Here is a 16,347-nt window from a genome sequence, read left to right as displayed (position 1 = left end):
AACACCCTCAACTATGTTGTTTAAGATCTAATGCCCCACATTACAATTTTCACAATTTCAACATACCATTCTATTCAATACATTCCTGAAAGGACTAAACTTGCAGATATGGTACCCACTAGCCTAAGCCTAGACTTCCATACCCATTCAATTTCCATACCCTAATATTTAATAGGTTTTTAGCAATTAACTTCTACCCTCTAATTCCAATGTACACAACACTTACTGTAGATCTGCAAGTATTTTCCTGCAGCTCTTCGTTGCCAGGACCTTCCACAACCTGTCATGCGAACAGTAAATATTACTAAAAAGTTATTTGCATAGCGATGTTATTTTGTTCATACCTGTACCACCAGTTTAACAGTTGCCGTTTTAAATGGCACACTAAGTATCTTGTCCCATCTTTACTAATACAAACAAAGCTATAGTCATTTCAAGTCAACATCCTATACAAATTTTAATTTTATTTTCCAACAACTTTAGTCATGAACATTTTTCTGGAACATTGCAAACAAACTAATTTAACAACCATGTATAACATTTGAATAAAAGCAATACAAAATTTATATATACAAATTCTTATTCTTTTGCAACCACTGCTTACTACTAGGGGGACAAATTTATTCTGTTTAATTATGTACCAAGTTTTTAGTCAGAAAATTCATAATTAACCTAACTATACTACCAAGCAATGTGATTACTAAATTTAGTAATATTTGTTACACTAGCAACTATACAATAGGCACTGCCACTGGCTTATGGCAAAAGATTCTGTAGCAATAGATCTATAAGCCACACTCCCCCCCCCCCCTTCCTCCCAACTGTTCAGTGTCAAAAGGGAGGGGGGGGGGTCCATTTACTGTACACTTACATTTTAGTGTGGGCTTCATCCACTATTCTGACGTTAGCTGGAACATTTGTGCCAGCTGCTGGTTTGAAAGGGAGGCATACCGTGTGCTAATTCAGGAAGCTTTCCACGTTCCTCACTGCATGTCAGCTCAGGACCTCACTACATGTTGGGAGGCAGTTGAAGACTAACCAATCAACATCCCAGGCTGGAGAGCAGTGCCAGCTCGCGGAGAATTTACCACCTGCAAAAAATTTAATACTCTTAACAATCTACACCATCTAATCTTTACCTAGCCCCAAACCTTACATTTGTCAGCATTAAACTGCATCTGGTAGTCATAACCATTTCAAAACTATAGGGCATCGGTATTTTGTATTTGCCAATTCTGCAACTATTGCAGTCTAAACATAATCTTGCGAATAACCGAGGTCCAAGGAGAGCTTTTAGGCACTACTTACAACACTTCTCCCAACTTAACCCCATTTATACTAATTTCCTTTGGTATAGCCATGACCTAATCAACTTCAGTCAGCATTCCCAATATCCGAGCCCCTATCAATTTTGCGCCACTATCAAAATCTCTGCTAAAGTCAAGGTACACAAAATCACAAACCTTATCATATTTCCTCAACTATGCAACCTAATCCATGAACATTTAGCAACAAAACTATGCGATTCATGTATCTAGTCATGTTTCTCAAAAAGAGTAGAGAAATGGTACTTGCAATGTTAGATTCTAGTAACTTTCCTCACAATAGACTAAGCTAATGGTCACTAACTTAAGCGTTAAAGTTAATTCAAACTTTTCCTTTAAAACTTGCTATATTAGGAACTTTCCACGACCGGCTTTTACCAGACATAATTAAATAGGGTAAAAACGGTATATTAAATGCAGTAAAACTACGGTAAATTCAATATGATAAACTTGCATTCTTTAAGCATGGGCTGCATAGCAAGTGAACTAAACTAAATGTTAAGCACCCTGGCAAACCACTTCGTTCTATTCAATTTATTTAATAACTTTGTCCGGCTAGAATTTTTAGATTAGATTAAAGGAACACCCTCCCTGGTAACGGCTGAACTAGTTAACCAAATACAAATATTTAGGTAAAATACTTTCATAAAACCCGTCTACTTCCCCCACCAGTAGACTTGTTCAGCTAAAGGCATAATGTAATGTTCCACTTTAGTAAATAAACACTTAAAAAAACACTACCCCATTTGTGTAGTTACCGGTTACCTGACATTCTACGCTTAAAATAACCCATCTATTCCCCATAATTGTTCGATATAACTTACCTCTCACCCGCTGGTCGAGTACTGGAGCAGTATATATCCCCTCCATCACTCACCGCGTGGATACTATTTCACTCTGGCCGCAAATTGCCTCAAATCACCTACGTTGTCCATAAACATATATAGAAGAGCAACTGACCATAACACCCGTATAGCGATCATCACATAACGTGGGAACATTAGTAGTACTGCTGTCAAAACATAGATGGCGCCAGGACAAACGGTAATTCCTATGGACTCGCCTAGTTATGCGTAGGGAATTGAGCTTTAGCTGTTTGGTCCCGCCCCTCAGCTGTATTCACCTAGTTGTACTCGCCTAATTTGTGCTTGCAGGGGTTGAGCTTTGGTTCTTTGGCCCGACTCTCAACCGTCAATCAACAGGTGTACTGCAGGTTCCTGAGCCTATTGGGCTCTATCACATCTACATTTGAAATTGTGTATGGAGTCAGCCTCCACCACATCACTGCTTAATACATTCCATTTATTAACTACTCTGACACTGAAAAAATTCTTTCTAATATCTCTGTGGCTCATTTAGGTACTAAGTTCCCCTTGTTCGTGTTCCACCCGTGTTAAAGAGCTGTCTTTGTAACTATCAAAATGCATATATCTTTGCTTTCATTCAGTTATATTTATGACAAGGGATTTAAAATTTGCCTATATTTCTGCTTCTCTGATGACATTAAAAACTTTCGTTTATTACAGTATCTACATAAAATTAACATTTATCTTCATTAGGTTGTAGTTCTCATCAATAGGGAGAGCGTCGGTAAAAAAAAAAATTGTTTAAATATAAATATCTTTCCTCTCTCAATAATATGCCCGAAACGCTATGCGTACTAGTGGCTTTAGGTATTGTATGTACTAGCTCTATCTATAAATCCAATATTATGTTTGTAAATCGACTATTTATGCACTTTCCTGAATAAAATGAACTTTACTTTACTAATATCTAATCTCTGTGACTAAAACGTAAGAACGACTTTATCTATGCCTTTTTGATAACATATACAATTATAAGCTTTATTAGTGAATCTCTATTAATTAAACAATATATCAGAGAGTGTGTAAGGTTCGGTGTTCCATGTGCGAAAAGACATGGGAGATTTTACATCAGTACAGTAAATGTTTTAAGTAGCGAACGCATACTAACGAATAACGATTAGTATAGACCAACACTATTGTTCTATGAAGTCGATTTAACTTCCAGTCATGTATTTTTCAATAAGTCTTAAATATTTTCTGGCTAGTTATGTTAGATATTATTAGAAATACGTATTCTACTTGTTAATATAATAAACTAAATTTGCGATCATTTAAGGAGAGAAGTGCGACGACTGGATCACTGTGTACAGAAGGTTGATATGCCAACAAACACTTTCCAGACAATATATCTTGGATAAGTCGCTCCACAACATTGACACCTGGACCGTTGACTTCCTATGAGGCCACATATTTACTTATTTCATAATGGAAGTATATTATTTTATAGTAAATATATGTTTTCTCGTGTTCTGCATTAAGTACCAACATTATAGTGAATAAATATACCATATTTCTTCATTATTTAAGTAATGCTAGGAGGCTTTGAGTAGCTTTGGGTCATTAGGTGAACAGAATCTCCAATAGATGGGGCGAGAGTCGCGCTATCTCTCGCCCGAGCGAGAGTCGAAACTTATTTTAGAATTGATATATCTTTGTCCTCCAACAAGATATATTTCCTTTGGTGCACTCACAATAACGAGCATATCTCTGTCTTTCTGAAGGCATATAATATTTTAGGCTTTATAAGCGTATCTTTGTTAATTACACACTATATTGGCAAGTGCGTAGGCTTCTGCATTCCATGACCGACAAGCTACTGAATGCCACTATAAAAACGTATGTATCTTCACTTGAGCTTTATATATGTCTATGTTAAAGTATTTAAAATGAAGCTTATATTTCTATCTTTCTTGAGACATATAAAACCTATGTGTTTATTAATGAATTTACGTGAAATAAGCATTGTTCTGAGAGAGAGTGCTCTGTCGATCAGTCTGTGCGGGGTCGGAGCTCGGCGATTATTAAAACACATGTATCTTCATTAGAACTTTATATATATCTATGGTAAAGTATTTAAAATGAAGCTTATATTTCTATCTTTCTCAACACATATACAAACATTTGCGTTTATTAACGAATTTACGTGAAATAAGCATTGTTCTGAGAGAGAGTTACTCCGTGCTCGATCTGTGCGGGATCGGAGCTCGCCGATTAGAAAAATACATGTATCTTTGCTTTAAATACAAATATGCCCATGGTAAGGCATTTAAAATGAAGATTATGTTTCTATCTTTCTTGAGACGTATAAAAATCTTACGTTTATTAACGATTCTGCGTGAAATAAGCATTGTTCTGAGATGAATATTGCGGATTTCCGGCTCTACGACCGATGAAAAATGCAACTTTTATACAACTACAAATATCTTTAGTTTTACTTTAAATTTTGTCCTGAAAGAGTTTTCATATATAGATCCAGTTCTGCCGTTCTTCTGACATAAAAAGACCTTTGGTTTAATAAGTTATTAAGATGTTTTCAACAATATTACTAGGGCGTTCACAGATTCCAACATGGGCGACCCTTTTGGAAACGCAACACTGGGTTGACCTGATTGATATATGGGTCAGATTCCATTAAGGTTCGGAACATGATCATTGTGAGGGTTGTGCGGTTCGGCCAGCGTGTCATGCGCATGCGCCGTGGAGTTTGTTTTGGTCTGGGCGGTGTTTCAGTGCTGGTGTTTTGCACCCTTTTTGCTACGGTGCTAGCAGTACGGCCCATCCTGGTTGTGGGGGTATGTGGGCCGGCGGGCCGCTCTTAGCAGCTGCCTGGTGGGCCACCCTCTGGCCGGTCTAGCCTGGCCTTGGGCGGGCTTGGGGTGTAAAAGAGCTCCCAGTACCCCATCCAGCAGGTATCGAGCGGGGTTTCTCCGCCGTCGGTCGCCTGGTGCAGGTTTCTGGGCCTGCGGGGTTTTGTCGTGTCTCCGTTGGCCCTGTCTGGGGTCTGCCTGCTCCATTTCTCTGCCTTTGCAGAAGGGAGTTCCCCTAACAACTCTAAATAACCCGACCAGGATTCAATCCCATGATACCCAGGATCACCCCTCAATGTACATGGTACTGTGATCACCTCACCATTGATCATCTATAATGATTGGTCAGTCCTGATGCTTATTAACTAAGCTCCACGACTAACCAGCCCCAACGACACTCATAATTCAATTTGGGTACAGTTTTTCACCAAATTCCCTATATATATGCATGAATATATTTGTGTGCATAATTATCCAATTAATTACCTAAGTGTAGTTAAAGGGTGAGAGCTATGCTCGTGGTGTCCTGTCTTACAATACTGTTTGTCAAATAATGCTTTGACACTATTGTTGGTTTTGGCCTCCACCACCTTCTCACTTAACTGTTCCAACCTGTCTACCACTTTGCAAAAGAAAATTTCTAATATTTTTGCTGCACCTTTGTTTCCTTGGCTTGAATCTGTGTCTTCTTGTTCTTGAAACTGATGGTTTCAAGAATTCCTCTTTGCTCAATTTGGTTGATTCCTGTTACTATTTTGTAAGTGGAGATCATATCACCTTTTACTTCTGCTTTCTAACTTTGGCATATTTAACGCTTCTACCCTCTCCTCGTAACTCTTATTTTTCAGTTCTGGAGGCCATTTTGTAGCATGCAATTTGCACCTTTTTCAGTTTATTGATGTACCTCTTGAGATATGGGTACCATACAACTGCTGCATATTTTAATTTATATTTATAGTCAGTAACAAGGGAAACAAACACTGCTATGATTAACAGTACCAGTTTTATTGATATACATGTATATTACACACTGTTGTCTTGCGATACATACCTTCTCGTAATAAGCATATATCTTCACCAATATGTACATTTTAGTAAAGGCACATAATGTAGACACACACAAAGCTTTTCATTTATACCTTTTATATTCTTTGACAGTAATGTGCAGCTTCAGCTTATGAAATGATGATTATTTTATCATTGTCAAACCTTTACAAGGTACATGGATACAGTTTCAGAAGGAAATCATCACATAAAACAGAGGCAAATAAGGTAGGGAACACTGACACTGAAGCACTTGACACTGTATTATATATAAAATCAGATACATGTACAACTACTGATTAAGGTGTATTCATCCAATATAATTGCTAAAAAACAAAACAAAACAAAAAGTTGAAGGCATAAATCAATACCAGACCTCTTTTAAAAGTAAACACAAAAGTTTGAATCAATCACAATAAATGTATCACACATTAAAAACTGATGTTAAGGAAAGATACAAAATACAGGCACATAGTTATGATTTTGTGTTTAGAATAATGATAAGCTCATTTAATGATATTTTTCAGTGAAGACAAAATAAAATTATATTACAGATATATCAGACAGCTGGTTGTACATGTACAAAAGGTGTGGAGTGGTGCATAGTATCAATCTCAGCAAGGAAGGAGGAGGAATGAAATAAAGGAATATGGAAGAAAAGGAGGGCAGCAAAACACACACACATCCTTGGAGAGTGCCAAAATATAAATAGATTTAAAAATCTTGCAGCCAGCAAAGAAACACATATTGAAAACACTCGGCTTACAAATCTAAAAAAAAAATTATTTTGAGGCATTTACAGACCCCATGGAAGATATAATTAAAAAAATATGATATTGGACAAACTAAAAATTTATAGCTCCTTTCCTCTTAGCAGTTCAAATATTTTAAGGATACCTGTAGGTATATCAGGCCAGGCTAGACCATCATTCTCTTACACAGGTATTGAAGAACAAGGAGACTGCTTTTAGCCCTTTTGAAGTACTGTACAGTAGTTTGATACTAAAATACAGAACATGTTATTTAGTTCTATAATTTGTAGAATTAAGAAGAATTTTACTGAAGTTACTTCGGTAGATCTTTCTAAACATGATTCCTCAAACTTTAAACTTCTGATAAGGTACAGAGGTAAAATAGAATATGACAATTTATGACACAGTGCATGTACAGTAACGGACACACACACACACGGACACACACACACACACACACAGGGGGCCTTAGGGGGCCTCGTAGCCTGGTGGATAGCGCGCAGGACTTGTAATTCTGTGGCGCGGGTTCGATTCCCGCACGAGGCAGAAACAAATGGGCAAAGTTTCTTTCACCCTAAGTGCCCCTGTTACCTAGCAGTAATTAGGTACCTGGGAGTTAGTCAGCTGTCACGGGCTGCTTCCTGGGTGTGTGTGTGTGGTGTGGGAAAAAAAAAAAAAAAAATAGTTAACAGTTGAGAGGCGGGCCGAAAGAGCAAAGCTCAACCCCCGTAAAAACACAACTAGTAAACACACACACACACACAGGCACCGGTGGATGTGTGGATAGCACGCTGGACACGTGATCCTGTGGCCCGGGTTCGTTTCCGGCCCCGGCGAGAAACGATGGGCAGAGTTTCTTTCACCCTGCTGCTTCTGTTACCTAGCAGTAAATAGGTACCTGGGAGTTAATCAGCTGTCATGGGCTGCTTCCTGGGGGGGTGGGGTGTTCGTGTGTTGGGGGGGGGGGGGAAATAGTAGTTAGTAACAGTTGATTGATAGTTGCGAGGCGGGCCAAAAGAGCAGAGCTCAAGCCCCGCAAGAACCACTAGGTGAATACACACACACAGACCTGGAACTTTGAGAACAAGAAGTCATAGATTTAAATTAACTAAACAAAGCTGCCGAAGAAATACAGTATAAGAAAATCCCCTTTTCGCAAACAGTGGTAGACGGTTGAAACAAGTGAGAAGGTGGTAGACCAAAACCGTCAGTACGGTACTTTCAAAGCATTATACAACAAAGAGTGCTGGGTAGACGGGACACCATGAGCGTAGCTCTCATCCTGTAACTACACTTAGGTAATTACACTTAGATAATTACACACACATACACACGGGCCTCACAGCCGAGTGGACAGAGCTCGGAGGTCATAGTCCTAAAGGCCTGGGTTCGATATCCAGCCGAGGCAAAAACAAATGGGCAGAGAAAATCCATGAGAAAATCCACTAGGGCTATAGGTGGGCACGAACCTATGACCATGGCATTGCCAAGCCGCATACTCTACCACAACACACTTGTACAAGTCATACTACCAGATTTCTACTGATATCACAGGAAGTCTGGAGGCCCCCTCCTGAAGCCAGTGCAAGTATGTTGCAAATGGGTAGTTTCTTTCACCCAGATGTGTCTGTTCACCTACCAGTAAATAGGTACCTGAGAGTTAGACAGCTGCTACGGGCAGCTTCCTGGGAATGTGTGTGTGTGTGTGTGTGTGTGTGTGTGTGTGTGTGTGTGTGTGTGTGTGTGTGTGTGTGTGTGTGTGTGTGTGTGTGTGTGTGTCTGTGTCTGTGTGTGTTAGAGAGAAATATATGTAGTCGACATAATAGAGAAAAAATAGATTATTAGAAAGGTGGGGTCGAAGAGCTAATAGAATGATTCTGCAGGCACAAATAGTAAATACACACACATACCGATTTGTGTGTCTGACATACACACACACACTGGGGGGGGCTGAGTGGACAACGCTCTGGGGTCGTATTCCTAAGGGCCCGGGTTTGATCCCCAGCAAAGACAGAAACAAATGGGCAGAGTTTTTTCACCCAGGTGCTTCTGTTTACCTAGCAGTAAATAGGTACCTGGGAGTTAGATAGCTGCTGTGAGCTTCTTCCTGGGGATGTGTTTTGTGTTATAGAGAAATATATGTAGTAGATATAATACAGGAAAAATAAATTAGTTAGAAAGGCGGGGTCCAAGCACTAATAGCTCGATTCTTCGATACAAATATCATCATCATTAACGTATCATTAACAAACATGGTAGTCAAAACACAAGAAACAATAGTTAAGCCAAATGGGTTGAACATCTAGAGAGTAATGACATAATAACGGACGGACAGTATGGTTTTCGAACAGGAAGATCTGTGTAACAAATCTACTTAGTTTTTATGATAGAGCCACAGAGATAATAGGAAAGAGGTGGTTGGGTTTGCTGCCTATTTGAACCTAAAAAAGGCTCATTTTTTAAATAATATTAAATACAACTGGATAATTTCTGAAGATTGATTAGTGTATAGTTTGTAAATATTATCAGTCTCCTATTTCATCAATGTTTCTGCATGGATACTGTACTGTACCTTGTTTCTGCATGAAGACTTTAGTGAAATACCATTTTAATATAAATACATAATCAATGAATTTAAGTAGTTTTTTTTAATTTTCTCAAAGTTAAAGAACGCAGGTAGACTGAGCTGCACCCAAGATCTTGATATTATATAGCCTTCCAAGATATGCAGGTAATCGAGCCTGACATGAGTCTTGCTGACTCTTAACCTAATCCCAAGAAATCTACAACACACATCAAATGTTGGAAGTATTCAATTCACTTCATAACCCTGATAACCCATACCAAAGAGCAAATATTGTACATGCTTGTCAAGAATTATTTACAAAATATTACATGACATTATCGTTTCTCTATTCTCACTGTCCTTTACAATGCTTTAAAAGCACACGCGCGCACACACAATCTTCTAAATGCCTGCCATACCTTAAAACTTAAAAGCCACTTTTGTACAACTGTTTGCTATGTACATCAAACAGAGTTGACACTTGGACAACTTAGTACAAATTTTGATCTGTTGGGGTACAAATCATGAAGCATGTGAGAACTGTCCATAACAGCTCCATATGCAATTGAATTATTGATAATGTTATGACAGAAATACTCATTATATTCAATTCGTACAATTTCAGGGGTATAAAAACTAATTCACATTATTTTGTGTTTACTGCACCCGACCTTTTCAGCCATGGTTTTTATTGTCGTCAAAAGTCTAAACTGTATTTGAACAATCTATACTAGTATAGTTTTTGTCCTGTATAATAAATAGACTGTAGTTTATTATGTACACTATAATCTATATATATATACGGTATGTATTTGTCCTGATTATTGTCACAATATTACATAATATTTTAAGTATTTATGTATTTTCAGCAAGTCAAAAAGAGAATGAATGGGATGAAACCAGTACACATAATGGACTCTTACATAACAATTAATTGTCCACATATTGTACATGCAAAGAATAGCGCACTATAATATTTTATTAAAATAATTAGTGTAGCTGAAAATCCAAATTATTTTTGATCTAACATATCAAAATTATTGCCAAAGTAAAATACAGAATATACTTTTATGCATCTACATTTGAGAAATCCCTAAAGTATATCACATGACATATGTCCATCACTTGATCACCAGCCTTTACATCACTGACAATAAGAACGGCATCACACAAGCGTCACAAGTACCCTTACATAAATGGTTGGCGAGTCTTTGGCACAAGCCATGATATAAAATGTTTCCTAAACGCTGTTTTATCGTTGTTCATTAGTGTTCATTTTTAATGTGCTCGAGCGCTATCAAAGATTTGAACTTATTCAGATAAGTAAAAAGTTTGGGCCCTTGTCCACTTACAGTTGGAAGTAGAGTTCACTAAACCTGCAGTGTTATTTAACTATCAAATTTGAAATATGTGGGCATGAAATTGCAAAAACAATTACATAGCCTAGAAGAAGGAGCTGCAAATCTCTTATAAAAAGTTGAATTTCTATTTTCCATTAGTAAGTAAAGAACTCGTATCCAACAACTATTTTGAAACAATGAAGGCCAAGTCAATGACTATTTTCATGTTAATGGTATTGGACAAAGCATTCAGATTATTAATTTAGGCTTTGACTATATATTTTATTGACAAAAACTGTATAATAAGAGTAAACAGAAGCTTTAGAGTAATTTTTTTTTACATGTGCATTCTAAGAGCAGACTGACTGTTGTTTCTAATGTCACTGGGGCCAAGATTGTCCTTGATAAAGCCTTTGCTAGGCAACTTGGAGCTTTTGGAAGTTATTGGCCATTTCCAGAACTTTGCTGTTCCGTGACACAGGTGGGCGAGTCTGGAAATAAAGATATTTATATAAAATAATAATACTATAAATGCAATACTGTACATTAACTACATTTTTTTTTATCATGACTGACAAAAACTTATAACCATTAAAAACAAAATTACTTCCACCAATCACAAACACAAACTGGCCCACACTTAGCATACTTGTACGGTACTCTACTTATCTCACAAACTCGCTCTTTTTTTTCCTTGTGAAATTACTAAGATATGATTTCAGAATAGTACCCGAGATAAAGATGAGCTATGAAAACAGACTGAGACAATTCAATTTAAAAACACTAGAATATAGAAAGAAAGGTGATATGATCACAACAGACAAAATAGAAAAATGCAAACTTTTTCATTTGAGGTACTACAGATCAAATGGAAACACGTGTAAATTGGAAACACAAATAAGCCACAGATATATTAGAAAATGCAATGAAGGTGGAACAATCTTGGGGGCCAAAGTAGTACAAACAATCTTGACATTAGGGATCATGCTGGAACATTACTATGAAGTAGCAAGTAGTGTATGTTGATTGGGCAGTTAGGAGCAGTACACTCCAAACGAGGAGGAAACAAAACATCCATTCAGGAAGTTGGCTTACGGAGAAGGCAAAGGATTTCAGTAGAAAAACAATCTAAGTGAGCAGTGCTTGTACTGCTCACCATGGGTAGATAAGAATATAGATAAATATCAAAGATATGAATTACTATGGTATTGTATAAAAGTATGCAGGAAAACAGTAACACTTAGAAAACATTTCAATATTGTACTTGATGCAATACTTCAAATTTTGTTAAGTACCCTAATGTTATTTTGATGTGCTGTATTTTCAAACTATACTCAAATATTTTTTCCATGATGGGAGGGTTTGACTACTTGCTTGACCATTACCCTTTTCTCAAACCCTCTTGATTCTGAGGTGGTCTTTGGCAGGTCAGAGCATGTATGTTTATTTACATGGCATTAAACTAAGCTTAATCATAACTAAATTTTGATTACCATCATAAATAAAGAAAAAAAGAAGAAACACATGGTGTATTTATACAAGAAAAACAATAAGTATTACATCATGTGTATAAGCAGTGAGAAGGAAGTGTGGTAGGTAAAGGATGTTACCTTGATATTGCTAGCCTCCTATGATGCACAATTCCAGCCTTAAAAATATTAATTCCAACCTATCTTATAAATATAAAAATATGAAGGAAATTCATAGGTTATTAATCAAATAAACAGTAAATACTTTAAGTACCAGGCCCTAAGCAGAGAAAATGCACTGGGTTTAGGTAGTACAATACTGTACCAATTTGTTCTTATTCATACATCTGCTATTTTGAGAAGGAAATAATTCGTGAGGAGTACAAATGCTGTCACCGAGTGAATATGTATTGCTCTAAATATTAATTTTCTAATTGTATGTCACTCATGAAAAATCAATATCTAACTACAGTACTACTAATATTTATCATTAGCCTTGTTCTTACATACCCAACCTTGTAATAATGACCAAGTCATGCTGTACATTACTTGCCCTACAATACTGTACCTCTATTTTACTGTAGATGAAAACAGAATCAACATGAATAATCTATATCTACATTTCCATGGTTACTCTTGTCTATGGTAAGAGCTGTGCCATACATAATACTGAACCCATCTAACCAGAAGATTCTCTTTGTCAGACACTGAAATAATACATTTTTCACTAGTATAGCATTTCTACTAATAAAGCACACACACATTCACACTGCAATAAATAAAGCCCACTTGCCTCAATGATTATTTCTTCAGAATCTGGAGTCTTCGTTTGCTTCAGCCTGTCTTCCCGTCGCTGCCTAACTAATACCCTCCAGTCTTCTGCAGCCTGCTGTGTTGTTCCCTGTCAAGCTTTCCTATACTAGTGGTGCTACTAGTGCTTGTTATACTGGAATTCAGGTCAGTGCTAGGATTGGTGACTGAAGTTGTGGCAGGAAGGCTATCAGAACGACTAGTTGAAGGTGCTGCTTGTGTACGTACAGTGATGGTGAATGTAGGAATGGTGTTGCGAGCTTCAGTAACTGATGATGCTGTCTTTGCAATGATTGAAGAGGGATTTCCTGGCGAGTTATTAACAGAACTTGATGGTGGGGTCCCTAATGCTGAAGAGGTAGATGCTGGTAATAAATTTTGTGTTGGAGGTGTAACTGGAGCACGGGAACAGTCCTTCCCTCCACTCATGAATCTACGCCGTGCAGCACCAATATCAAGTGGCGATACCTCTATTTCAGTTTCTTCAGTTTGATCCGAATCTCGAGTGTCTTCATAATCACTTATTGAGCTCACAGATAATTTCTTTTGCGGTGTAAAAGTTGGGACTGGTATTGCTGAAAGGATCTGTGTCTGTTGAGCTGCCTGTTGTGATTCATCCTGATCTTGATGTAAGCGAGGCGGCCAAATGATTCCAGATCCAGATCGAGACAATAATGATTGCTTTGTGGGGGTAGACGATATTACTAATTCTGATGAACTATTGTCAATTTCGTTTCCACTACAATCGTCATCAATACTTGCAACATTGTTGACTCTGTTGCTAATAATTTTGCTAATTATACCTGTGGATGGTGTAGTAGATATTGTGATGGCACTTTCTGAAACAGCAGGAATTACAGGAACTGTTTGTATTGGGTGTGCAGCTGTGACCTGAATGGGCATGGTAGTTGGTTTATTTTGGGAACTAGTTGTTGTAATATTTGTTGTGGATGAGATAGTGGTTATGTTTCGACTACTACTTGTAATTGTTATTTCTGAACTAGTGGTCACTGTAATATTATTACTTGACAAAACCAGCACAATTGGTTTTGAAGTCAATGGTGAAACAACAGGAATATCTGTGGCTGACACTGGGGGTAGACAAAATGAGAGGGCTGGATTGCCAACAGATTTGCGATTGAAGGAAATGGCATTTATACTTGGTTTCTGCAATCCTTCTGGTGACAGAGAGAGAGAAACTGTTGATAATGGGCTTCCAATAACACAGGGAACTGGCGAGGAATTGTTATGAGTTCTAACAGGAGAGATAGTCACTTCTGACACCTCACTTGATGCTTCCACATCTGTTTCATCGATGTCAGTAGACTCGGATTTATCTTTATCAACATCTTTAACCTTAAAGGATCGTCTTGCAAATACCTTGAACAATTCAGGCTGTTCTCTAGCAGATGGTGAGGATGGCATCTGATTTGTAACAGAACAAGCACGCTCAATTATTGGAGTGCGCTCTGATACCAGAGGTTTTCTTAGCACAACATGCTCTACAGAGGAATCTGATAAAGTGCCTTCAGTACCAGAATCACCATCTCCATACTCTGTAGTGTTTCCAGTGGGTGATGTATCCCTAAATATTCCTCTGTTTCCCTGAATACTTTTTTGAACAGATGGCGCAGTCTGAACATTATTTTCTTTTGAATTAATAACGTTGCTAGCTTCTTTCTTGAGGATAATTGAACTTTCTATGGGACGCTCATATATTTGAATTTCTTTTTGAATAGATTCTGTTACAGCTAGAGCTTCAGGCTTTTTGCTTATTACATCTACATCCTTCTTATCATTTTTAGCATTTTTCTCTTGTTCTGTGTCATAAATAACAGACTGACCTTTGCTCTCTACACGATTCAACTGTATGCGCATAAATTCAGGAACTGGAGTTGGCTCTGGATCCCTTGGTGGAAGACGTTTCATGCTTGGTTCTTTCCTCAATGGACGACGAGGTGCACATTCTCCATCCACCTCGCCTTCCTCTGGAGGTGACCCTTGTATGAAAGATTCTTCGCTTTTGTGTATGGAGTGAGAACGTGAAATTTGCACAGGGGGTTTCTTGCTCTCTGATTTTTCAGATTCTATTTTCCCTTCAATTACATTCAATGTCAGTCCAGCTGTAGCCTTCACTTCAGCAGACTTTTGAACAGTAGGTTCTTTACAGTCAGGTTCCTTGGCTTGATGTGTGTCTACAGTACAACTCACGTGGTCTACGCTGGCTGCCTTTCGCAAAATATCCTCCGATTCACGGGATTGTAAACTTATACTCGAATCTAAAGAAAATGGCCCAGAGTTCATCTCTAATCCACCAATTTGTTGGTGATGGACTTGTTGAAGGTGTTCTTGATGCTTTTGTAAAACTGTTTTATTATGACTTTGTGACTGTTGTCGAATGAATACACCTGGAATTGGTGTGGTAGTTAGAGAATCAGTTGAGGAACGCTGAGATGATGAAGTTTCATTTAATACTGTCTTATTGGAATTAGTATAAAAGGCAGATGATTTTTGAGTAACTTCTACAGCTTCTAGACTTTCGAGTGAAGCTGAAATACGGGATATCTTGGTTGGTACACTGTTCTGATCTTCAAACATTTGTCTGTGATGAAACTTTGCGGCGCACAACTTCACGGGTTTTATTTTGTTCTGGCACTTCCCTAAAACTTTTCACTTTCCTTACACCCTCAGTAAGTCTTATGGGACGCTCATCGTATGGAGAGATATGGAAACTGGGTTGAGGAACAGGAGTAGTACTCTCTAAAGATCCCTCAACACTGGCCATGAGTAATGACTGAGGTGAAGTTGATGGAGTCTCTTTTGTGACTCTCTCTCTACTAGTTTCTCTAGTTCGTCCAGATGGAGGTAGAGGGTGAGATTCTTGCCGTGCTGCTTTTGAAGAAGCTCCCACTATGACTGGAAACCGAGTACCGGAGGAGTCTCGTCTCCTCTCTCGAGAAGCTCTTTGGTCTCCACCACGTCTCAGAGGGCTAACACTGTTTTCCCGGCTGTCATCACCACTTCCTCGAGACTGTCGTCGGCCCGAACGTTTACTACCAAATAAACGTTGAAACAGTGGCTCGTCACGTTTTTCTTCTTTATCCTTTTCTTTCTTGTCAAATTCATGTTCAGTATGTGCTTGGCTTTCAACACTGGTACTGAGGGATTCTTCCACAGTATCTAAAAGAAAAGTGAAAGTGTTAACAAAAGTGCATTAGAGGGAAACTGTGCATCATAAAATAAAGAGCAATATTGTATTCATTTTAAGGCCAGGTATCGATAGCTGAACATTCTCATGCCAAACAGTTTCATCATAATGAACAGTGATCTTATTACTACAGTAGTAACAAAGCCTAATTAATTGGTAT

General features: G+C 38.0%; 1 protein-coding gene and 1 long non-coding RNA gene across 2 annotated transcripts in view; both read right to left on the bottom strand.

Moving 5' to 3' along the window:
• Positions 1-6: 6 nt before the first annotated feature.
• Positions 7-2,470, bottom strand: LOC138371285 (uncharacterized). The gene is made up of 3 exons (XR_011230389.1): positions 2,150-2,470; positions 872-1,091; positions 7-280 (listed from the first exon to the last, which is right to left on the bottom strand). It is a non-coding gene; the product is annotated as an uncharacterized lncRNA (long non-coding RNA).
• Positions 2,471-5,984: 3,514 nt separating this feature from the next.
• Positions 5,985-16,347, bottom strand: part of LOC123768402 (uncharacterized) — a 107,391-nt gene continuing 97,028 nt past the window's right edge. Inside the window, 4 exon segments of the mRNA XM_069336366.1 lie at positions 5,985-11,191; positions 12,963-13,072; positions 13,075-15,571; positions 15,573-16,159. Coding sequence (XP_069192467.1) covers positions 11,117-11,191; positions 12,963-13,072; positions 13,075-15,571; positions 15,573-16,159 — 3,269 coding nt within the window. The 3' untranslated portion in view covers positions 5,985-11,116.

The sequence above is a fragment of the Procambarus clarkii genome, chromosome 35 (assembly GCF_040958095.1).
Source record: "Procambarus clarkii isolate CNS0578487 chromosome 35, FALCON_Pclarkii_2.0, whole genome shotgun sequence".
NCBI classification, from domain to species: domain Eukaryota; kingdom Metazoa; phylum Arthropoda; class Malacostraca; order Decapoda; family Cambaridae; genus Procambarus; species Procambarus clarkii.
This window is presented reverse-complemented; position numbering and strand designations above follow the sequence as displayed.